Here is a 26,791-nt window from a genome sequence, read left to right on the forward strand (position 1 = left end):
ACAATATTTACAAAAATGTGAGGGTGTATTCATTTTTGTGAGATACTGTATGTATATTTATGTTTCAACTACCAGTCTGTATATTCTGTGCAGCCAGAACAAAAAATAGCCAAAATAAAAATAAAAATTTGCCTAGATTAAACATATATGCAATTAAGCCCTGTATTAGCTTTTTACCTGAAGTTCCACTTTCAGACATTTATTTTTAATTGCTGCTTATATGAAGAACCAAAGTCAGAGGGGACCTGATGGCCAGAAAGAGGTACTTGATGTACTTCTGTGTGTAAAGTTCCTACATAACAGCAATTTAGCATTTCTTCACTTAATTGCAGATTTGGCCTTTTGGTTCCCAATAGTTGTAGTTTAGGAGGTGGGACTATAGCTAAAGACAGGGTGAAGACATGGACACTGCTTCTCATTTTTTGATCAGGAACACATTTTTCTGCCAGTAGTTTCCTTCAAGCAGCCCTTAACCCCTTTACCACCGGAGGATTTTCCTGCTTTACGTCCAGGCCACTTTTTGCAACTTGGCACTGCACGACTTTAACTGACAATTGCGCAGTCATGCAACGCCGTACCCAAACAAAATTTACGTCCTTTTTTTTCCACAAACAGAGCTTTCTTTTGGCGGTATTTGATCACCTCTTTTAATTTTTTTTGATATTAATAAAAAAAGAGCAAAGATTTTGCAAAAAAATTGAAATTTTCTACTTTGACAGTTAAAAAATATCCAATATATTCAAATTTTGTCAAATATTTAGGCCAAAATGTATTTAGCTACATGTCTTTGACAAAAAAATTCTCAATGAACGCATTTTTAACCGCTTTAAGACTGGAAGATTTTACCCCATTCCTCACCAGGCTATATTGTGCGATTCGGTACTGCGTTACTTTAACGGACAATTGCGCGGTCGTGGCACGCTGTACCCAAATTAAATTTATGTCCTTTATTTCCCCACAAATAGAGCTTTCTTTTGGTGGTATTTGATCACCTGTGCGATTTTTAATTTTTGGAAAAAAGAGCAACAATTTCGGAAAAAAAAACAATATTTTTAACATTCTGATATATAACATTCCCAAAAAAAATTAAAAAATCTAAATTTTTTAACATTTTAGGCCATTTTTTTTTTTTGCTACATATTTTTGGTAAAAAAAGTCACAATAAGCGTATTTTGATTGGTTTGCGCAAAAGTTATCGCGTTTACTAACTACGGGAAAGATTTGTCATCTTTATTGTTTATTTTCTTTTTACTAGTAATGGCGGCGATCTGCGATTTTTTTTGCGGGACTGCGACATTGCGGCGGACAGATCGGACCCCTAACTGACATTTTTGACACTTTTGGGGGTACCAGTGACATTACTACAGTAATCAGTGCTATAAATATGCACTGTTACTGTAATAATAACACTGCCAGGGAAGGGGTTAACTTTATTGGTGATCAAGGGGTTAAATGTATGCCTCATGCTTACTGACGTGTGTGGGGGGAGGGGATTGTGTGACACAGACACAGATCGCAGGTTCAGCTATGCTGAATCCTGTAATCTGTGACTGTCACAGAGGAGATCCGCCCGCTTTGTTAACACAAGTGGGCGGATTTCCTCACTCGATCCCCGACGATCGGGGAAGAGCGGCGGTGATCACCGCCTCTCCTCCCCTGGCCCGACTCCCGCTGTGTCTGAATACAGCGGGAGCGAGCCTCCGGGGGCACGCGCGCGCCGCCGAGAGAAGGAAGAGTCTGGTGACGTAGGTCTATGTCGCCAGACGATAACGAGCCACTTTGCCGCAGTACAGCTCAGTGAGCGGTCGGCAAGTGGTTAAAAGCTATACGAAACACATAAAGTATAAAAGTGATATGAGAACATTTTAATTAAATGTGTCAGTTTGATATCACATTGGGGAATTCCTGGTGGATAGACTCTGCTTATTTTCCTTTTTGTTTTTAATCTGATGCCAACATTTGTTTTTCAAATGCAATATGAAAAAGCTTTGATTTCTGTTGTGGGACAATATTAGTCTGCACTGAATTACCATGACCTTCAAGGGTGAAATAAGAGAGCTTTGCTAGGAGGTAATCACTTTAGGCAAGTAACAATTAAATATTTTACACTGACTGAGCATCAGCAAAATAAGCATATAAGTTTTTTTTGCTTTTGACTTGAAAAACCTTTCCATGTAACACATGTCCTTTTGGGCAACAAAACTAGGACAGTATCATTAAAGTGTATATATAGCCAAAACCTTTTTGTTTGGTTAGATGGAGTAGTGAAAGGTTAGGATCTATGTAATGTTTTTATTGCTCAATACATATACGCTATGTTACCAAAAGTATTGGGACCCCTGCCTTCACACACACATGATCTTAAATAGCATCCCAGTCTTAGTCCGTAGGGTTCAATATTGAGTTGGCCCATCCTTTTCAGCTATAACAGCTTCAACTCTTCTAGGTAGGCTCTCTACAAGGTTTAGGAGTGTGTCTATAGGAATGTTTGACCATTCTTCCAGAAGCGCATTTATGAGGTCAGGCACTGATGTTGGAGAGAAGTCCTGGCTCACAGTCTGCGCTCTTATTTATCCCAAAGGTGTTCTATCAGGTTTAGGTCAGGACTCTGTGCAGGCCAGTCAAGTTCCCCCACCCCAAACTCTCTTATCCATGTCTTTATGGACCTTCCTGTGTGCACTTGTCCAAATCATTTGGTGGAGGAGTGATTTTGGTGTGGGGTTATTTTTTAGGGGTTGGGCTTGGCCCCTTAGTTCCAGTGAAGGTAATTCTTAAGGTGTCAGCATACCAAGATATTTTGGACAATTTCATACTCCGAAATTTGTGTGAACAGTTTGGGGATGGCCCCTTCTTGTTCCAACATGACTGTACACCAGTGCACAAAGCAAGATCTATAAAGACATGGATGAGCAAGTTTGGGGTGGAGGAACTTGACTAGCTTGCACAGAGTCCTGACCTCAACCCAATAGAACACCTTTGGGATGAGTTATAGTGGAGACTGCGAGCCAGGCCTTCTCTTCAACATCAGTGCCTTACCTCACAAATGCGCTTCTTGAAGAATGGTCAAACATTCCCATTGACACACTCCTAAACCTTGTGGACAGCCTTTCCAGAAGAGTTGAACCTGTTGTAGTTGCAAAGGGTGGGCCAACTCAATGTGGAACCCTACAGACTAAGACTGGGAAGCCATTAAAGTTCATGTGCGTGTAAAAGCAGGTGTCCCAATACTTTTGGTAATTTAGTGTATATGAGATGCTAGATCTCCTGTTGTTTATAACTGTAATTATGAGCGACTTGTTCAGTCAATAAAACTCCTGCGTTTTGGTGAGGCTGCTCACTTATAGTGCAGTGCCCTGATCTGGAGTTCTGGGAGAAGTCCAAGAATGTAAGAGAAGCAGTGGGAATGCCACACCAAACATCATGAAGTCCAAAGAAAATTTTCAGTTTTAATAGTTTTATTATTTTCAATAAAGAGAAATAGGAGATTAATAACACACTTAGTTTTAAATAAACAAGGCACTAAGTTTCAGAGCAGGAGTTGACAGTAAATAGGGAAATTACACAGCAATGAATAATCTGCAAATTAAACTGAGTTACAGAAAGTAGAAGCTGAGCTCCGACGAGCCATCTCCCTATGTAGCAAAAAGTCTGTGACAGGGCTAAGGGGCCTGTCATTCTAGTGGTATCATCGTTGATTCAAATCCTTCTCTAGGGTAAACTGTATGTCACTACTCCATCAGCAGGAACCATTATCACCCGGAGGGAGCCATACTTTGTATTTTGAGGGAGCTCCAAGATCAACAGAAAAGGAAGAGCAGCAAAAAAGGGAAAGAGAAGAAAAAGAAATAAGAGGAAAATAGATCTCTCCCCCAGCTAGCACTCTGCCCCTGTTATCCATCCCACTGAGTTAAGCCTAAACAGGAGATTGCATATAATGTGACCAAAAATTCCAGACTCTCTCGCACCTTGTCTGTATATCCTGTAAAATACGGGCTGGTTTTTCATCGAGTGCAATCCAGGAAATTTTATTTTTCATCACTCTGCTGTTCACTACAGAGGAGTTTCATTCCATCACTATGGATATTTTAGCAGCCAGGAGTATGTAAAAAATGAGTGTCTGAGTATGTATGGGGATGTCAGCAATTGATTCATTTAGCAGGTTGGTGTAGTGGTGTCTGGGAACATTAATACCAGTGACAGAGTGTATCATTATCAATACTCTTGTCCAGTAGAACTTGATTATGGGGCACATCCACCAAAGGTAGTACATTTTTCTTTGGTGCCCATATCACCTAAAATGTGATGAAGAGGCATCAGTATAAATTTTGGCAAATATAGTGGGCACAGGTACCAGCGGGGGAGGACTTTGTAATTGTTCTCATCAAAGGCTATATTCAGTATAGCACTGGGTATGCATATGGTACATTCACTTCAATCCTCCTGGCTGACATCTGAACCCAAATTGAGTCCACAGAAAATTTTAGGTAAATCACGTTAGAAGGTACAAGACTAAATTATACTAGCAACAATCTTGAAGTGGTTTCCTAGTATCATTTTAGAGTAGATTTCATTATTCCATCATCAATAATAGCCCTCTTAAAGTGGTTTTAAAGGTTGAAGTTTTTTACCGTCATGCATTTTATGCCCTGTTCTGTGTTTTATGGACACACAGAGCAGGGCTTGGGAGCAAGCATAGACGGGTGAAAAGGTAGGTGTATACCGCGCTAAGGAAGAAGTAACTGAAATGATGTATACAACTTCAATGCAGATGTTCAAAATGGTGGTGACCAAATAACTAAAGTGCAGTGCAAATACAGCGCAAAGAAAAAGGGGATGTTGAATATAATGGTTAGCTAAGATGCATATAATCATTAATAAGTGAAATAAATAAATTAAAAAGTGAAATAAATTAAAACCGAAATGCAGCTGTTCATAAATAATGGTGATACCCAAAATTCTCAAGTGCAAAAATGTAAGAACTCAGCGCAAATCAGTATTGAATGTGAACAATACACAAAAATGTTATCTACAATGTAGGGCTCTTAAAAGTGCACCGTGCAATATTTTATGCAAAAATGTGCAAAAAAGGCTTAAGTGTAGAAAACGTAATAGTTAGTAAAATCAATAAATAAGGTAAAGTGCCAGTCTAGATAAAATAGTTCAATAAGATTTCCAATAAATGGATGGCTGTAAACAATTCCAAATGGGTCCCACGAAAGTGCTGGAGTGCCAAGAAGAAAGTGCACAATCATGCAATCATTTCGGTGCAGTGAAAAGGTGCTGGTCCTCCCCCTTTGGGTATTCACTTACCGGACAAAAATTGATTTCACTTATTAATGATTAAATGCATCTTAGCTAACCATTATATTCAACATCCCCTTTTTCTTTGCGCTGTATTTGCACTGCACTCAAGCATAGACGAGTGCCCTCATAGCAAGCGGCTTGCTATGGGCTTGCTATGGGAGCACTCAGAGAAAAGGAGGAGTCGGGAATGCCGGTGGTTGCACAGAGCAGGTGCTTGTTGTTGTTTGTTTTTGTATAAAAAAAAATACCTTTAAAGTAGAACTATAGGCAATTGTTTTTCAATTTTGGATAGAGTAAGAGGGGGTCAAAATTTTTCACTTCCGTGTCTCATTGCTGAGATTTACCTTCACTTCCTGTCCCATAGCTAAACAGGAAGTGAGAGGATATCCCTGGAAATTAAGAGAATTCCTTGGGGACTCCCAGGTCACCAGAACTAGTGTCCCCATTGGGAGATTTCCCCTATATTACTTTTGTAGGGACACCCCTAAATTTGGGATTTTCTTTTACTTTCACTTTCAATGATAATGGTCAACAAGACACATAGAGAGGGGGAAACTCCCTAACGGGGGCAAAGTAATAATAAAAACTGACAGGCGTTCTAATCTATCTCCACTCTATCCAAAACTAAAAAAAAAAAAACAGGTTTGCCTTTAGTTGTACTTTATTATCACTTTAAGTGTTTTATAAGTTCATGATCAATTTTCTTGCATTTGTGGATAGTTTATTACCTTTTCTACCATGCACAGCTGCACCAGTCTAGTTTTAGTAAATAAACCTCAATGTGTTTCAAAGTGTATGCCTTATCAGTAATGTTGGTTTACAATATTTGTCCCTAAAACTGATAATACCAAAGCATTGAACTATAACAAACTCTATATATTAGCAGCAGCAATCGCCAAAAAAAGCCAAACATCTCAAGCAATAAATGGTACTTCCCAATCTCAACAATCTTCTAACAATTATTCGGCATTATCACTTGCTGATTATTATACTATGAAGACCTTACCTCCAATGATGTCATTGTAAACAGGTTTCAACCATTTAGGACAACAGATACTATACCTACGTACAACATTGGCAAGGATAATGTATTTAAATGCATCCATTGCAATCTTTTAATCATTTCCCTTTATTTTTTTTTATTTCAGAAAGCTGCATTGTACAAGGAACTACATTCATCTGAATTTGTTCCTCTCATTTATTTTGAAAGCTATTTCTGTATTAGTGAAGGATGATTTTCTGTACTCCAGTTCATATTCCTGTCCTGACTCCCTGGTAATTACATTTTCTGCATTACACGTGATAGAGTCAATGGCTACTGTAAAATGCCTGTAAACAAGGATGTTCTTTGGCCATGATATAGCATTTAAAAAGCATATTTTCCATTAAAGGGCCAATAATAATTGGAAAGCACATAGTTGAAATACAATAACATGCATTCGGATATTGTTTAGCGAGATCAGGAATTCACAGGTTGACCACATCTGCCCCAGTCTCCACTGTGAGATATCCTGAGAATCCAGATTGTATATTTTTAGCAAAATGAAAGCAGTTTGAAGTCTGCTGCCCAATTTGCATTAGGAAGGTCAATGGTTACCATCTTTATTGGCACATTTACATTTAACTTCAGAATGTAATGGCCAAGACTAGTAATTAATAACGCCACTACTAAAGACACAAGGAAATCTTTATTAACAGACAGATAGATTAGACAGGCAGATAGATAGATAGATAGATAGATAGATAGATAGATAGATAGATAGATAGATAGATAGATAGATAGATAGATAGATAGATAGATAGATAGATAGATAGATAGATAGATAGATAGATAGATAGATAGATAGATAGATAGATAGATAGATAGATAGATAGATAGATAGATAGATAGATAGGTACATACCAAATTATTGAGTACTAAGACACAGTTTTTAGACAATAGCAGCTTCCAACCTTGTTCCAACAATGTGAGGAAGTCCCGTTTTAATTCTGGCACGACTGCACTTCTATGCACAGAGTCCATAAAAATATGCTTTGACAACTTGGGTGTCACGTACCTTGTCGCATAGTCCGACGTGTAGAGAGAGGCTTCTCATACAGCCCCGACTCTGAGACCACTGATGTTGTGACAGTGGCCTCGAGAGCACGGCAAGGTTTGAGTGTCTGTAAGATGTTCCGTCATCTGCAGCAGCAGGTGCGTCACCAGGAACAAGTCATATCACTGGAACAACAGATGGCAGCAGACTGGCAGACAGCAGGTGGCAGATGCTTGACTGGCAGCTAGCAGATGGCTGGTGCAGCAGGATAGATAACACTCAGCAGGTAAAGAACTGGCAGGGACCAGGTAGCATACAGAGCAGTGGCGGCCGGTGCATAGGGGGCGCCGGAGTGCCGCCTCCCCTAAAAAAAAAGAAAAAAAAATAGAAAAAAAAAAAATGACAAAAAAATAATAAAGTTTTGAAAAAAAAAAAAAATTGGGTTCGCAGGCCTATGCGCTCGGCCTGGTGGATATGGGGGGGGTTTACGACCCAGAAGAGGCGCCAATTGGCTGCCTTCTGGGGGCGCGTAAACCTGGGCGCAGCAAATAGCGCTGAGCCACCCCACCTTCGTGATATCCTGACTGTGATTGGTCCAGTCTCCAGCCTGGACCAATCATCATCCAGGACATCGCTGACTCGCAATGGGGGTGGTGCCGGTGCATGCGTCAGTCACGCGCCGTCACCGCCCATCTCCTTCCCGCCGCCCGGACCGGAACTGAAGACAGAAGACTGAAGAGGAGGACGTCCACGGCGCTGCTCGTCTTGGTTCCCGGGATCCCGCCATCAGAAGGTAAGTGATTGAAGCCAGCCTGTACCATCACCTGTGCCATCCCTATGCCATCACCTGTGCCATCCCTATGCCATCACCTGTGCTATGCCTATCCCATCACCTGTGCCATGCCTATGCCATCACCTGTGCCATGCCTATGCCATCACCTATGCCATCACCTGTGCCATGCCTATGCCATCACCTGTGCCATGTCTATGCCATCACCTGTGCCATGCCTATGCCATCACCTGTGCCATCACCTGTGCCATGCCTATGCCATCACCTGTGCCATCACCTGTGCCATCACCTGTGCCATGCCTATGCCATCACCTGTGCCATGCCTATGCCATCACCTGTGCCATGCCTATGCCATCGCCTATGCCATCACCTGTGCCATGCCTATGCCATCACCTGTGCCATGCCTATGCCATCACCTGTGCCATCACCTGTGCCATCACCTGTGCCATGCCTATGCCATCACCTGTGACATGCCTATGCCATCACCTGTGCCATCACCTGTGCCATGCCTATGCCATCACCTGTGCCATGCCTATGCCATCACATGTGCCATCACCTGTGCCATGCCTATGCCATCACCTGTGCCATGTCTATGCCATCACCTGTGCCATCACCTGTGCCATGCCTATGCCATCACCTGTGCCATCACCTGTGCCATGCCTATGCCATCACCTGTGCCATGCCTATGCCATCACCTGTGCCATCACCTGTGCCATGCCTATACCATCACATGTGCCATGCCTATGCCATCACCTGTGCCATGCCTGTACCATGACCTCAAAGTCATGCAATTTTTTTACCGCGTTTTTTGCCGCAAAGCAATACCTATTACATTTTTCTTTTTGCGCCCCCCCAAAAATTTTGAGCACCAGCCACCACTGATACAGAGTAGAGCTGGAGAATAACTGAATGCAAGGTCAGACAAGCCAGCTCGGTAACAGACAGTCAGATACAGGCATAGATGGCAGGCAGAGAATTGTCAATGTACAAGCAGAGGTTGGCAACGTTGAATCAGGCAGATGGACAGGAGACAGAACAAATCCAGAGACAGGCCAAGGTCACGGCAGGAAGCGTTCAAGCAAGGTCAAGTCAAGCCAGGTCAATAACAGGAGTCAATACAGGAACAAACACAGAAACACGGGTAATAGCTGCAGATAAGACAGCACTGGCTAATAGCACTGCAGCAGTTGAAATAGTGTCATTGGCGCCAACATAAGCGACGAGTGGACGGGGGTGCACATTCACATTAGCACACAGGTATGCACAGGCAAACTGGCACCTGCACATCTGCGCACCCGCGAACATCTAGAAGCTTCAGCTAGTGCCTTCCTAACATTAGGTGTGTACAAATTTAAGTGTCCTACACAAATTTCTGACCTCAACGCTTTTCAATACCTTTGGGGTGAATTGGATTATTGATTGCAAGCAATGTCTTCTCAACCAACAATGTCTTCTCAGCCCCTGACCTCACAAATGTTTATTTTTGGCTAAATGGGCATGTCTTCCTACAGACACACACCAGAATCCTGCGCAAAGCCTTCCCAGAAAAGTGAAGGCTGTTATAGCTGCAGAACAGAGTGGGGGCAACTCCATAGTAGTGGCTGTGGTTTTGGAGTGGAATGTCCAAAAGCTCATATAGGTTTGATGTCAGGTATTAAAAACTTTACTACAGTGGGTACGGAAAGTATTCAGACCCCCTTAAATTTTTCACTCTTTGTTATATTGCAGCCATCTGCTAAAATCATTTAAGTTCATTCTTCTTCCTCATGAATGTACACATAGCACCCCATACTGACAGAAAAACACAGAATTGTTGACATTGTTGCAGATTTATTAAAAAAGAAAAACTGAAATATCACATGGTCCTAAGTATTCTGTGACACTCTGTGATTTAACTCAGGTGCTTTCCATTTCTTCTGATCATCCTTGAGATGGTTCTACACCTTCATTTGAGTCCAGCTGTGTTTGATTATACTGATTGGACTTGATTAGGAAAGCCACACACCTGTCTATATAAGACCTTCCAGATCACAATGCATGTCAGAGCAAATGAGAATCATGAGGTCAAAAGGAACGGCCTGAAGAGCTCAGAGACAGAATTGTGGCAAGGCACAGATCTGGCCAAGGTTACAAAAAATTTCTGCTGCACTTAAGGTTCCTAAGAGCACAGTGGCCTCCATAATCCTCAAATGGAAGACGTTTGGGACGACCAGAACCCTTCCTAGAGCTGGCCGTCTGGCCAAACTGAGCTATCGGGGGAGAAGAGCCTTGGTGAGAGAGGTAAAGAAGAACCCAAAGATCACTGTGGCTGAGCTCCAGAGATGCAGTCAGGAGATGGGAGAAAGTTGTAGAAAGTCAACCATCACTGCAGCCCTCCACCAGTCGGGGCTTTATGGCAGAGTGGCCCGACGGAAGCCTCTCCTCAGTGTAAGACATATGAAAGCCCGCATGGAGTTTGCTAAAAAACACCTGAAGGACTCCAAGATGGTGAGAAATAAGATTCTCTGGTCTGATGAGACCAAAATAGAACTTTTTGGCCTTAATTCTAAGCGGTATGTGTGGAGAAAACCAGGCACTGCTCATCACCTGTCCAATACAGTCCCAACAGTGAAGCATGGTGGTGGCAGCATCATGCTGTGGGGGTGTTTTTCAGCTGCAGGGACAGGACGACTGGTTGCAATCGAGGGAAAGATGAATGCGGCCAAGTACAAGGATATCCTGGACAAAAACCTTCTCCAGAGTGCTCTGGACCTCAGACTGGGCCGAAAGTTTACCTTCCAACAAGACAATGACCCTAAGCACACAGCTAAAATAACGAATGAGTGGCTTCACAACAACTCCATGACTGTTCTTGAATGGCCCAGCCAGAGCCCTGACTTAAACCCAATTGAGCATCTCTGGAGAGACCTAAAAATGGCTGTCCACCAACGTTTACCATCCAACCTGACAGAACTGGAGAGGATCTGCAAGGAGGAATGGCAGAGGATCCCCAAATCCAGGTGTGAAAGACTTGTTGCATCTTTCCCAAAAAGACTCCTGGCTGTATTAGATCAAAAGGGGGCTTCTACTAAATACTGAGCAAAGGGTCTGAATACTTAGGACCATGTGATATTTCAGTTTTTCTTTTTTAATAAATCTGCAACAATGTCAACAATTCTGTGTTTTTCTGTCAGTATGGGGTGCTATGTGTACATTCATGAGGAAGAAGAATGAACTTAAATGATTTTAGCAATTGGCTGCAATATAACAAAGAGTGAAACATTTAAGGGGGTCTGAATACTTTCCGTACCCACTGTAGGTTTAGGTGAGTATCTCATGAGTCAGGGGCTCCGACCCTTTAGACTAAGTACAATAAAAGTATCTCCCGTGGGACTTTGTGGCAGCCAATCAATTTGAAACAAAATAGTTAAAAAGAAAGAAGCTTTATTTATACAAAAAGTGAAGTTGCATCCATTCATTAAAAATGTCTGGTCTAAACACTATATCTGATAATCTAGGTGTCTCCCAGCTAAGAGTGACCATAAACTGTGTATACATATGACAGTATTGATAGCCACCAATATTTCCCAACGCGTTTCAAATTAAACAATCTTCCTTTAGGGTATATTAGGTGGATCAAATCTATGCAATATGCAAAAACAATAGAAAGTATACAAATCTAATATAGTTGCAGAATTAAACACTTTTGGAAAATGAATAGCCGTGGTGGGATAGCTTACATGTGAGTTGACCAGATTCTAAAAACAAGTGATTGCTGCGGCACATCTCGAGGGGGTACACAAGACAGGGCAGTATGGCCAATAATTCCCTACTGAGACAAGGGGAAAAAAGGCAACTGCACAAGGCAGGCCCACCAAAGTCTGCAAAATAAAGATAGCATGCACAATGAGTGCCGTAAGATAGAATATAGGGAAAGTACGGAATTATAGATTTTTTTATGTACATAGTTAGAGAACCAGATGCATGCATTCATACCTGGAGAAAAGGGGCTCAAATGTAGGAATGGTAAGGAATGGCATAGAGCATTGGATCCTAACCATAAGTGTATATACTGTAGTCAAATAAAGAGTGTTTGAGGCCCAAAATATACAAATATTAAAAGGGGTATACTTGTATTGTCCAGATCCAGTTATTATTAATATTAAGTATAGTTGCCATCTATTTGCCTGTATAAGGTATGCCCCCCTTTAAAGATATGACTCAAGCAGCAGGAACTGCTTATGGAGCCTGTTCTATTTATAGGGCACTGATAAGAAAGGAGCAGGGATTAAAAACCTTTGGCTATATACTATGGATAGATTCATTTTAAAACAAATTGTAGAATAAATGCTTTCATATACATTGCATACTCTCTGCATACTGTACAGACCACATCTATACAATTAATAACTATGAATGTTGACTTTTTCTGTTACAGATTGGCTGCAAGATTATTTTAGTGTTTGTTCATTACAGTGTGACAGCAAATTTCTACTGGCTACTAGTAGAAGGACTTTACCTACATACACTTCTTGTGGTGATCTTCTCTCCGAACAGACATTTTACTATATACCTGTTTATTGGATGGGGTACGATTGCTTTACCAATTCTTACTTTGCTTTACAATATGCATTATAAAGGATGGATATAACTGAATGTATTGCCAGTTAGACTGTCTCGACATTGTAGTGGTGATGGAAAAGCAAAACAGGATTTGTTTGTAACAATAACTAGTTTTGATGTTTGTTAATTGAAACCATTTGGGGAAAACTGCTTACAACAGTGGTTCTCAACTCCGGTCCTCAGGACCCACTAACAGGCCAGGTTTGCAAGATAACTGAAATACATCCCAGGTGATATCATTTGCTGCTCAGTGATTGCAGTACTCTAGTCTACATCTCCCCAAGGTAATACTTAAAATCTGCCCTTTTAGTGGGTCCTGAGGACCGGAGTTGAGAACCATTGGCTTACAAGAAAACTCTAATGGTATTGGGTATTCTTTTACTTTCAAGAAGCGTACATTTTAAAAATGGTGTTTTCTATAACTTTTCTACAATGTATGTTTTTTTTTTTTTTTTTTAACAAATAAACATTTGATAAAGGGTGAACTAGTGACTTGGATGGGTTAATAAAGACAAGGCATAGGAGAAATTAAATAACAAAGATCCCATCTGATCAGACGGGGGATAGTGGGGAATAAGTCATTGCTTGTTGCTCATGTTAATTATACTAAGCTAATAAAGCTATTGACATAAAAACTTAAGTGAGCTGGGATGCCTATTTTACAGATTCGAGTCATTTCACCAAAGTCCTGTGCAGTTCTGTGAGTACTCTTGTTACAGGAGCAGGTGAATGAGGATTCTTAAAAAATGCTCATTGCAAATCATTCGCCAACTACAGAAAATGGTTTCTACAGTTTAGAGTTTGACAGCTTTGGAATCAAAAACATGATATGTAAAGATAATATTGAACAAAAAATAATAGTATGTCTTGTGTAGTAGTTCTACAGTATAAGTTACATTTTACAGAACATTTTACAGAACTGGAGCTACAGTTTAATAAAACTTTTGTTTACTTTTTTATTCCTTAGGTATCCCCACCATTTGTATTATTGTGTGGATTGTGACAAGAATTTATTTAGAGGACACTGGGTAAGCATGCTTTAGAGTATTTTCTGGAAGCTAAACTCAAAATATAAACAGGTTACCAAACACACATTTAGAAGAGTAATTAATTTATTTTAACATTAGATTTTTTTTATTTTTCTTTAACTCTAAAGTTTGCCTCTGCTACAGTGCTATAGCTTATAGGTCCTTAGAAGTGGTGATGTCAGGTTTTATCACACTTTTTTTTCCTGTACTGTATTTTAATGTGGTAATCCTGCCAATACCTCACTTCCTGTGCTAATGTGACAACCGTACTGAGATTGTCACCCTTGGACAGGGAGTGTGTCAGGGCTACATAACACTGTGTTAGGACCACATACCACCTCCCTCTCTTCACCATAACAGGGGGAGGTGTTTTGATATATTAAATATTAGATATATTAGATATATTAAAGCACTTTTAATGCCAAATTGAACATATATAATGCCATATAATTATTTCAAATTGAGTTTCCTCCCTTTTAGTCTACCAACTCCACTTCAATGGACTTGGTACATTAGTTACAATGCCAAGAACCTGGAGCTTATAGTGACTCAAAAAAGTGAAAAAACAACTCCTGCATGTCCCAAATGGCAACACATTTTTATCATTTTGGCAGTGGAGTTATGTTGATCCACTTTCTTATTGGCAACTTTTCTTTAATCAATCATCTTTACAGTTTTTAACTTTGTAGTGGTCATTTTTGTATTGATGTATATTCAGATGCAGAAGGCCCTGACCTTATTGTTCCTAATATTGTACATGTGTGAGTCCAATTGTATTTTTGGTTCTGTTGTCTTGAATAAATAAGGAATTAAAAAACAATCCCCTGTATACTTAAATCTTAAGCAAGCCATGCATTATATAATTTTCTTTTCTTCAACCAGAGGTTGAAGGAAAGAAACTTGCTTGATTCTCCCATCAACACCCTCCCGCGGTGTTATTTTATATACAATATACAATAATCACTGTGGGCAGCTATAGGTGCATGGAAAAAAAACTGACAGGCTGGTTGTACTGGAGTTGATCGATGGATGGAACTTAGTATACCAGCCTGCCCATAGCTGGATCGAAATTTGTTGGGTTTTTGCTAAACGGACTGAATTTTGAATCCATGTATGGTTGGCCTTAGAACAGTAGTACACATTTTAAAAATGTTATAGCTGCAATATGCAGCTTAAGTCCTCCCCATAAAGTCTGCATGTCTACTAACTAGATGGCCTTTATTTTCACCTGGTGATTTTGTCAGTAACACACTTCCTGTCCTAGGCTGACAAAACTGCTCATCCATAGATACCATACAGTGAGTACCACTACTATGCCACAGGGCTGACAAAACTTCATAAAAAGATTTCAGAGCAGCACAAGCAGAGGGCCTAGGAAGTTACCAGCTCACTTGATTTCTGGTAGGATTTTTTGCATACAGCAAAATGCTTTTAATGGTATATTTATCCTACCAAAATGGAGGGAAGAAAAGAGAATTTATGGCTTACATACACTTTAACTTTCTCCCTTAACAGTAAACTGAAATAATTAGTCAAAACACCCAACGCCTAATTTGAATCTTCACACCCAGACCTATATTGTCAGTACAGAAAGTACTTGCACCAAAAATGCCCAGTCCCACTCCACGCACTGCCTATCAAAAGTAACCTTTCCGGGCCTGGTGGTCTATATCTTCATCTGGAACGTGGGAGGTATAGCCATTCAGAAAGAGTTACTCAGGAAGATAAATGTAATCTTTTGCAATATACAATCTCATTAGTTATTTATTTTTTAATATTATTTCTGTATCAATATAATGTAGATGCTGGGATACCAATGAGCACAGCATTCCATGGTGGGTTATAAGGATACCAATCATCATTTCTATCATTGTGAGTAAGCTTGTTTTTTACTGATACATACTATTTATTGGCCATTTGTTCATTTAAATTTAGTAATTTAATTACTTTCTAATATTGACTGATTCTGTATCCATTATAAGATCCAGGTTTGTTATTGTCTGTTGTAACTGTCATGTCTGTTGCAAATGCAACTTGCTCTTAACCACTTGCCGACCGCCGCACGACTATCTACGTCGGCGGTCAGCCCCTCACAGGCAAACTGACGTAGGTCTACTTCGCTTGCTTGTGAGGGTCTAGGGAGCGTGCTCGCGCCCCCGGAGGCGCACTCCCGCTCCCGCGTGGTCACGGACCCCCCCGCGCGTGTGACCAGCAGACCCGATGTCCGCCGGCCACTCTGCGATCGGCGGGGGAGAGGGAGAAAGTCAGGCAGCTTGTGTAAACAAGCTGCCTGTCATTCTCCCCTGTGTATGAGAGATGATCATACGGTTCTACTATGTAGAACCGTTGATCACCGTTCATACAGCTGAAGCCACAGCCAATCACAGTAGAAAGCACGCCCCTAGGGACACACACAGCCCCTCCCTCTCAAATAAAGTTAACCCCTTCACTACGAGTGTATTTTTACAGTAACAGTGCATATATATAGCACTGATTACTGTAGAAATGTCACTGGTAACCCCAAAAGTGTCAAAAATGTCAGTCAAGGGTCCGATCTGTCCGCCGCAATGTCGCAGTACCACAAAAAAAATCGCAGATCGCTGCCATTACGTGTTAAAAAAAACAACAAAAATGACAAAAATCTTTCCCTTTGTTAGTAAACGCGATAACTTTTGCGCAAACCAATCAAAATACGCTTTTTGCGATTTTTTTTACCAAACATAGGTAGCATAAAACAAATTGGCCGAAAATGTTAAAAAATTTAGATTTTTACATTTTTTGGGGGGGGGGAATTTCATATAAAAAAATGTGAAAAATATTGCTATTTTTGCAAAATTGACGCTCTTTTTTTGTTTATAGCGCATGATCAAAAAATCGCACAGGCGATCAAATACCACCAAAAGAAAGCTCTGTTTGTGGGAAAAAAAGGACGCCAAATTCGTTTAGGTACAGCATCGCATGACCGCGCAATTGTCCATTAAAGTCACGCAGTGCCGAATCGCAAAATACCCCCTGGTCGTTTAGCAGCCAAATCCTCCGGGGCTTAAGTGGTTAAAGAGGAAGTAAACCCTCCTCTGCAAGTTGTACCTATAGGTAAGCCTATGATAAGGTCTACCTATAGGTACTGTAAATATCTCCTAAACATGTACCGTTTAGGAAATATGTACCTTAAATGCAGCCAGTGACGTCACTGGCGCATGCACTCTGAAGGAACGACCGTTGGTGCCGTTCCTTCAGAGCCCCGTGCCGTGACCGTCGGCTCCCGCGCGTCACTTTTAAGTCAACATTCCCTACATATTTAAATACACTAAGGCTGGGTAAATCCCAAAAGAGTACAGCTGGTAACTACATTTCAAACGTTGTGTATAGTAGTCACAGTACTCACCCAGCTTCTGAATTTTATGTTTAAAGATACTGTAACTGGACTTTATATAAAAGATACAAGGCTGCACCAGGCAGCTGATATGCTGCCAAACTAGAAATGTAAATGTACTCCAGTTTGCACCAGAGATTTCTGTTCAAACCTCTCAGCCTGCACCGGATTGTGTTACAGCAAAAAGTGTGATGAGACTGCATCAAGCTAAAAAATAACAAATAAACAGGTGAGTCTCATAAAATTAGAATATCATCAAAAAGTTTATTTATTTCAGTAATTCAATTCAAAAAGTGAAACTCCTATATTTGATATATACATGTGTTTAAGCCCTGTACACACGATCAGATTATCGAAAGATCTGTCGTCCATTTTTTGTGGCATGCTAGTCTGATGTGGAAAGTGAAGAGGTTTTTTTCATATGAATTTTCCCGTACGACAGAATTCTACTTCAGAAGTGATGTCATGTGTTGGATTGCTTTGTATGTGTTCTTTCGTCTCTGAGCATGCCTAGTCTTGCTCTTAAGATTTTTTTCCGTCGAAATCTGTACTGAGACGAAAATCGGACGTTTTATTACGGGCAACAAAAATTTTATAGCCTGCACATCAGGATTTTGTCAGCCGAAAAGTCGGAGTCGGCTGTCGAAAGCACCATACTAACAATCCGAAAATCGGCAGATCAGTCGTAGGACAAAATTTCCCTTCGGATTTTCTTATCGTGTGTACGGGCCTTTACACACAGAGTGATATATTTCAAGAATTTCTTTCTTTTAATTTTGATGATTATAGCTTACAGCTAGTAAAAACCCAAAATTCAGTATCTCAGAAAATTAGAATATTACATAAAACACAGTGGACCAACACCAACAGACAGCATGGCTCCCCAAATCATCAATGACTGGGGAAACTTCATACTTCCTCATGCAACTTGGATTCTGTGCCTCTCCAGACTCTAGGACCTTGATTTCAAAATGAAATGCAAAGTTTTCCACAGTCAGTGATGATTTGGGGAGCCAAGTCATCTGATCGACTGTATCAGGTCCAAAGTCAGCGCAGCCCTCTACCAAGAAAATTCTAGAGCACTTCATGCTTCTCTCTGCTGACCAGCTTTATGGAGATGCTGATGTAATTTTCTTGTAGGACTTGGCACCTTCCCACCCTGCCAAAAGTACCAATACCTGGTTTAATGATCATGGTATCACTGTGCTTGATTGGCCAGCAAACTTGCCTGACCTAAACCCCATAGAGAATCTGTGGGGTATTGTCAAGAGGAAGATGAGAGACACCAGACCCAACAATATAAATGAGCTGAAGGCTGCTATCAAATAAACCTGGGCTTCCATAACACCTCAAGAGTGGCACAGGCTGATTGCCTCCATGCCACGCCGCATTGATGCAGTAATTCATGCAAAAGGAGCCCTAACCAAGTATTGAGTGCATACTATACTGTACATGGGCATACTTTTCAGTAAGCCAACATTTCTGTATTAAAAATCCTTTTTTTTTTTTGGTCTTATGTAATATTCTAATTTTCTTAGATACTGAATTTTGGGTTTTTATTAGCTGTGTAAGCCATAATCCCCTCTTCGTCAGAGCCAGATTTCTTCAGAAACCATACTTCCAAGGACATTGCAGAACATATAGCTTTATCTTAAAGTGGTTGTAAAGGCAGAAGGTTTTTTATCTTAATGCATTCTATGCAGCAGCCCCCCTCAGATCCCCTAATACTTACCTGAGATCCATATAGATCCAGCGATGTTGCATGAGAGACTCGGCTGTCTGGGACTCCCCTCATCATTGGCTGAGACAGCAACGTGGCACCAGCTGCTGTCAATTAAAGTCAGTGAGCCAATGAGGAGAGAAAGGGGGCAGGGCCAAGTCACAGCTCGGTATCTTAATGGACACAGGGAGTTGCCACTCGGCTCAGATGCCCCTATAGCAAGCTGCTTGCTGTGGGGGCACTCAACAGGAGGGAGGGGCCAGGAGCGCTGACGAGGGACCCAAGAAGAGGAGGATCTGGGCTGCTCTGTGCAAAGCCACTGCATAGAGGAGGTAAGTATAATATGTTTGTTATCTTTAATGAAAAAAAAAACAAGACTTCATTATCATTTTAAGAACAGTAGAAAGTTTGTTTAAATCCTTGTAGTGAAAAGTCAGGTCACCATGACATTTAGAAAATGGCTGATGAAAGGAAAAATACGATTGGTTGCTAAAATGTATGCTGGCTAAAAAATTGCCAGTTTGTAGCCAAAATGCTTCTGATTCCAAATATCTTTATATAATCTTATCCAGCTAGTGTGCCGAATGCTTTTCAGTGTCCATTGAAAATGTTGATTTATTTGTTATTCATGAAAAGTACATTGTTTTTTTAAAGAACACTGATATGTTTTTTTGCACTTTTTTCAGGTAAACTTCTTTCTATTTATTAATATCATTCGAATCTTACTGCAGAAGCTAAGATCTCCTGACGTAGGGGGCAATGATCAATCCCAGTTTAAGTACGTATTCAAACATATGTGTCCCAAAATTCATTTTCAGCATTGCTTTGAACTGTATTACAGTTTAATCATCCACACCTGTTAAATTTTGTGTTTTCAGTATGGTGCATAGCTAGTTTATTTTCAAATTGGAATGGAACACTTGAAGCTACATTTGAAATAATATTGAACAAAACAAAAAATATTTTCTGGAGTGCCATTTTACAGCATCAAAGAATGGAGATAAGATATACAAGTTTAACAAGTGATCCATAGTGACAATAGCAGTTTAGCAGATGAATTGTAAACTATGAGTGGGAAAGAAAATACAGTACATGAAAGGAACCTTGTCTTAAAATATTGGAACTAGCACTGCTGACCTCCTTTTAAAAATGGATGTTGGCTGTTTGTCATGAAGGCCTTCTGGAATTAACATTATCTAATCTGAAAATAGTGTGCTACATAACTTCTTCCAGTTCAGGGACTCAGGAATAAAGCCAAAGAAGTTCAGGCAACTAGCATTTTCATACGGAGGCCAGCAATGACAGCCCCCAATATTTTCGTGATAAAAGAATAACAATTTATGGGAAGTACAACTTTTCTACCCAAATTAGTGCATAGAAAATACAAATACTAATGTGTCACTGTACGATCTTACTCTTCACAAATAATTATGTGAATGGGAAAAACGGAATTTTTGTAAAATCTTACCTGTAAAATTCCTTTCTCTGAGTCCTCCGACAGTCGCCGCCATCTTCATATTCGTCACAATGGGGTATTAGTCCCTGCTTCGTAGGAGTAGCTAGGCAACAGAATATGTCAATATTAAAGGTTTTAACATATTCCCACCCCCAGGGGGTGGTCCCCTCAGACAATACCCTCCCATTTCCTGTATCCATTCCTCAGTTTCAGTGGAATAGCAGTAGAGAGTACATCAAACCCCAAAAGAGGGGCGGGGGCGGCGACTGTCGGAGGACTCAGAGAAAGGAATTTTACAGGTAAGATTTTGCAAAAATTCCGTTTTCTCTTACGTCCTCCGACAGTCGCCGCCATCTTCATATTCGTCACAATGGGGACGTCCCAAAGCAGTGCAAACATGAGGGGTGGGAAACGCAGTTGCGCCTAAAGGCAACGCCGTCTCCACATCAGAGAAGGGAACCTTATCAAAAGAAGGAACCCAGCTGGGCAACCTGAAAAAATTTGCTCAACAGGAGCAACAACCCAGGAAAACAAATAACCCAGGGATAAGAAACAAATCCCGAACAGATAAAGGGCCCAAAAACAAAGACCCTTACGGAACTGCCGCACTAGGAACCTTGCGGCCAAAGGAAGCATCTGCCGATGCCTGAACATCTACTCTGTAGAATTTTGTGAAAGTGTGTACAGTCGACCAAGTCGCCACCCTACACACCTGGGCCACAGAAGCCCCATGACGACAGGCCCAAGACGTACTCCACGATCTGGTAGAGTGCGCCTTCACAGGCATAGGGGGAACTTTCCCCTTCAAAGCATATGCCTGTTCAATGGTCTGTCTGATCCATTTGGCGATGGTGGAACCCGACGCCGCCATGCCCTTCCGAGAACCATCCGGAAGTACAAACAAGGAATCCGTCTTGCGAAAAGACTCGATTTCAGGTAAACCCTAATCGCCCGAACAACATCCAAGGAGTGTAACTGTACCACCTTCGGATGCTTAGGCTTCGCGCAGAGCGAAGGCAAGACAATGTCCTCATTGAGATGAAAATCCGAAACGCACTTCGGAAGACAAGAAGGGTTAGGTCGTAAGACCACCGTATCCAAGTGAACGACCAGGTACGGAGACTTGCAGGACAAAGCCGTCATCCGACACTCTGCGAGCCGAAGTGATCGCCACCAAAAAAGCGACCTTCTTGGACAGCATAGACAACGAGATCTCCCTGATCTGCTCAAAAGGAGCACGTAGTAACACGGACAGAACAAGGTTCAAGTCCCAAGGAGGCAAAGGATCCCTCCTAGGAGGGACCAGATGTCGTACCCCTTGAACAAAGGGGCTAACCAAGGAGTTAGATGCCACAGGACGTTGAAAAAGAACGGCCAGCGCAGACACCTGACCCTTGATCGTAGCCAGCGCCAAGAGCTGGTCGACACCCTTTTAAAGGAAGGACAACACTCTAGACACCGAGTAGGTGCGAGGTGAGACCCTCCTGGACTCACACCAGGCAAAATACGCCTTCCAAGCACGGTAATAGACCTTCCCCGAGGAAGATTTCCTCGCATTGATCAAAGTGTGAACGACCTCAGGAGAGAGACCTCTATCCTTCAGGACTTCCGTTTCAACAGCCAGGCCGTCAAAGCCAGCGACTGTAAAGCAGGATGGAATATCGGCCCTTGAGACAGAAGATCTACCCGAAGAGGCAGACGCCATGGAGCGTTGATCGCCAGATTCACGAGATCTGCGTACCAGGACCGGCGAGGCCAGTCCGGTGCCACAAGAATCACTGTGTTTTGTTCCGAGTGCAACCTGCGAAGGAACCTGGACAGTAATTGAATCGGTGGAAACGCATACATCAGCCGATACTGATGCCACGGGACTACCAACGCGTCTGACGCGTCTGCCCGAGGATCGCGCGTTCTTGCCACGAACCTTCTCACCTTGTTGTTCAAACGAGACGCGAACCGGTCGACCTCCGGAAGACCCCACTTCGCGCACAACATCTGGAAGACATCCGGGTGGAGGGACCATTCCCCCTGGTCCAGGGTCTGGCGGCTCAGATAATCCGCCTGCCAGTTCTCCACCCCCGGAATGTGAACCGCCGATCTCGCCGGGACGTGTGTCTCGGCCCAAGACAGAATGTCGGCCACTTCTCGAGCCGCTCGGGCACTCCTGGTTCCCTTCTTGGCGATTGATGTAAGCCACCGCCGTGGCATTGTCCGTCCGCACCCGAACCGGGCAGCCCTGCAGCCTGTCTGTCCAACGATGGAGGCAGAGATTTATCGCTCGCAATACTAGAATATTGATCGGAAGGGAGGATTCCTCCTCCAACCAAGTTCCCTGGGCGGACAGAACGCCCAGAACACCACCCCAGCCCGACAGGCTGGCATCCGTGGTGATCACCGTCCACGAAAGAGGACGAAAAGACTTGCCCCCCGACACCGACGGGGACTGGAGCCACCACAGAAGATCCCTTCTGGTGCGATGACTCAAGGAAATCTGGAGTTCCAGAGACTGTGGTCGCCCGTCCCACCTGGACAGGATCTCCGCCTGGAGCCCCCTCATGTGAAACTGGGCGAAGGGAATCGCCTCGAAAGCCGAGACCATCAATCCCAGACACCGCATGCACACCCGGAAGGACGAGCACGGAGCGTCCCTGAGGGACCTGACTTCTTCCTGAAGAGTCCCGAGTTTGTCGTCCGGTAGGAAGACCTTCGCCTGGACTGAGTCCAGGACCATTCTCAGGTAGGGAAGACGAACCGACGGACACCGCGTCGACTTTGGAACATTTATCGTCCACCCAAACTCCTGTAGAGTTTGCATTGTGACGGACAGGGCCTCCACCAGACCCTGGTTGGTCGCAGACCGAACCAGAATGTCGTCCAGATACCCCAGGACAGAGATGCCCTGGGCTCTCAACAAAGCCAGAACCGGTGCAAGCACCTTGGTGAACACCCGTGGGGCAGAGGCGAGACCAAAAGGCAACGCCACGGATTGGTAGTGATCCTCCGCAATGGCGAATCGAAGGTACCTCTGGTGACCCTCGTACGCATCCTTCAAGTCGATGGAGGCCATGAACTCCCCTGGAACCAGGGCAGCCACCACCGACCGCAGTGAATCCATGCGGAACTTGCGAACCCGCACAAAGCGGTTCAGGGCCTTCAAGTCCAGGATCGGACGAACTTTGCCCTCCTTTCTGGGCACAGTGAACAGATTGGAATAGAACCCCCGAAATCTGTCCCGGTGAGGTACCGGAAGCACCACTCCCTGAGCCCGCAGGTCCCGCACCGCCAGGTGCAGAGCCCGCAAAGGATCCGGAGACAGTTGAAGATTTGAGGGAAAAAATCTGCTCTCCGGCCGAGAGAGAAACTCGATCTTGTAGCCAGACCGAATGATTTCCTGAACCCACCTGTCCCGAACCCGGGCCAGCCAGGGCTGAAGAAAACCGAGCAAGCGACCCCCCACCCCAGAACTGGGTGAGGGCGCCCCTTCAGGCCGCATTGTTACGCGCAGCTTGTCCGGACTGCCCGGACTTCTGCATACCTGACTTCTTATGGGAGCCTTGACCCTTGAAGGGCTTGTGGAAGTGGGGCAGGAGCGTGCTCTTGCCACCTGTGACCCCCTTTATCAGAGTATCCAAAGAGTCGCCAAAAAGGCGAGACCCATCATAAGGCAGATTGGCCAAGGTTTTGCGCGAAGATTGGTTCACAGACCAACACTTCAACCAAACCAAGCGGCGAGACAACACCGCCACACTGCGCACACGTGCAGCCAGCGGTACCATATCCAGGTCCGCATCACACAGATACATGACACCCTGATGGATTTGATCCACCATATCCAAAGTCGCCGGGGAGGCAGATTCAGCCACCAGAACGCGCCTAAGCACCTGCGTCCAATTCGCGACAGCCTGGGCTGTCATAAGTGAAGCAAATAAAGCTTTCAGCATAGACCCGGTAACAGAGTAAGTATGGTGGGCAAGAGACTCCAGTCTCCTGTCCGTGGCATCCCGGAACACCGGGGCGTCCTCTGAGGGAACCGCAGTGGACTTATTCAAAACCGCCACCGCGTGATCCACCGGAGGTGGCACACACCAACGTTCATCAGTAGCGGGTGTGAAGGGAGAACGCAGCCTGAACCTACTTGGTACAGCAAAAGGCTTGCGTATATTGCGCCATTGCTCCTAAACAGCGCGCTGAAAATCATCCGTGCAGGGGAAAACCTGCGATGACTTGCGCCTTTTTTGTGTCCCATAAGCCGCCAGAGCAGCAGGAGGACATGGTTCATCTTGTAAATGCAGCATTTGCTTGATAGAAGCAATCAATTCATCCATGAGTGCAAGCTCTTCAGGCGAGCCAGGGGGAGAATTATCCACCCCTTCTACCTCAGCCTCCACCTCGGACCCCACAAGATCCAGGGAGGAACGGGACCCCGATAAGGAGACCCCAGCCATAGCAGCCCCATCACCATCATCCTCTGAATCAGAGGAAATTAAAACTCTGGGCCATTTTGTGGATTGAGCAGCCACCAGCATTTGCACCTGAGCAGCAAGATTAGCCACAACCGCAGCCAAATCCCCCCCTGGGGGGGGAACAGCAGTCCCTCATGAACCCACCAAAGTGGTAGGATATTTGCTTTCCTGAGAATCCATTGCCCCCAGATCAGACCGGAAAATAAAGGGTTAACAGCCCCTACAACAAGCGCGGCGAGCGCTGCCCACCGCACACACACACTAGCACAATCGAGACCCCCACAGGGATAAAGGCTAAACTTAGGCCAAGGACACAGGGATAGAGAGGATAAAACCTATAAAGACCACTGCTGCTGCTGCTGCTCCGATCGGTGCGCCCAGGGAAAAGGATGTGATGTAATACAGGGCGTTTCTGTGCAAGCCTATGGAAGGCTACAAGAAAATGGCCGCCAGCAGTGTTACCATGCGGCCGGAGCGAGCGCCGACAAAATGGCGTCGTTTGGCGCCGAAAACTCCGCTCCCTCACCTCAGTGAAATGCACAGTAAACATGGCGGACCGCCGCAACGGTCTCAGTAATGCGCCCCAACACGATTCATGCATGTTTTACAGCACACAGTCTGACACACAAGCCCAGTCTGACACAGAAGTGCAGCACAGCCCCCCTCCTTGCAGCCCACAGCAAGCACCAGAGAGATAGGGAACATTTACAGTGTGACAGAGGCAGGGTAACACAGTCCCAGACTGACACCCCCAGACAGACAGGTCCCCACATAGATTTACACTTACCTCATAGGTGGCGTGGGGAACCCGCACAGGCGAACAAGCCGCTGTACATGAGACAGGGAGAGTCGCATCCAGGACGCAGCAAAGGTGGGTTAAGAAACCGCACAGCGTCCAGTGAGGTAGCCACCTCACCATAGCATCCCTGCACCGAACAGGGATGGGTCGTTCAGAACGCCAGGAGCGTTACCTGACTGAACGCTCGATGGCGGGCTGAGAAGCCACTGACCCACAACCTGCGACCAGGGGGATCAGCCCGAGACGCAGCCCGCATGATCCTCTTCATCAGAAGAACTAAACTGATGCTGGTAAAAATAACAGCTAAGTAAAGAAAGAGAAAAAAACTCAAATAAAATCAAAAAAGAAGAGAAAGGCTGAGACAAAAGCCCCAGCATAGAGACATGCAGCCACTCCTGACAAGCTAGACATTGAAACTGAGGAATGGATACAGGAAATGGGAGGGTATTGTCTGAGGGGACCACCCCCTGGGGGTGGGAATATGTTAAAACCTTTAATATTGACATATTCTGTGGCCTAGCTACTCCTACGAAGCAGGGACTAATACCCCATTGTGACGAATATGAAGATGGCGGCGACTGTCGGAGGACGTAAGAGAAAAGTCTTTTTTTTTTTTTTTTCGGTTATCAAATCATTTGTTATGATCGGCATTCGTTATTTTGGATCATTTGTAACTTCAGAGGCATTTATATTCAGACTGGGGCCATTCGTTCATTCGGACATTGGTTGTATTCGTAACCTTTGTTAGTTCGGATTTTTCAGTTTTATACGTTTTCTTTCGGTCATTCATTATTTTGGATTTATTTGTTGATATGGAAATATTTGTTATTTCCGAGTCGTACTCGGCATGCAGCGCTGGAATTAATTTAGTAGGACTCAGCTACCTACTAGCACATGTATTCAAAGAATAAAACTAACAATTACAGTTAATTATTGTATTAGACTTGGAATGGAAACTGTGTATAATAATAAATTAGAATCACATAATTCATTTTACACAGTTATATTCACTTAACTGCAGTGCGGCCAATCCGGTAGCATGACCAGCATGCACCACTCCTTTAAATAAGTCCACCCATGTAACTATTCTTTGTGGGAGTTTAGGAGCAGAGAAGAGAGGATTTCAACTATTTTTAAATAGATTTATTAAAATATAAAATAAATTATTTAACTTTTTTTCTAACAAATAAATAAATAAATAGTATCAGGAAAAGAATGGA

The 26,791-nt window shown here is 43.3% G+C and overlaps 1 protein-coding gene across 1 annotated transcript in view; it reads left to right on the plus strand.

The window, feature by feature from the left end:
- Positions 1–26,791, plus strand: part of VIPR2 (vasoactive intestinal peptide receptor 2) — a 144,878-nt gene that overhangs the window by 104,878 nt on the left and 13,209 nt on the right. Inside the window, exons 6-10 of the mRNA XM_082259459.1 lie at positions 6,453–6,579; positions 12,548–12,698; positions 13,700–13,760; positions 15,563–15,632; positions 19,540–19,631. Coding sequence (XP_082115585.1) covers positions 6,453–6,579; positions 12,548–12,698; positions 13,700–13,760; positions 15,563–15,632; positions 19,540–19,631 — 501 coding nt within the window. The remainder of the gene's footprint in view (positions 1–6,452; positions 6,580–12,547; positions 12,699–13,699; positions 13,761–15,562; positions 15,633–19,539; positions 19,632–26,791) is intronic.

Source organism: Pelophylax lessonae (assembly GCF_965119305.1).
Source record: "Pelophylax lessonae genome assembly, chromosome: 5".
Taxonomy (NCBI): domain Eukaryota; kingdom Metazoa; phylum Chordata; class Amphibia; order Anura; family Ranidae; genus Pelophylax; species Pelophylax lessonae.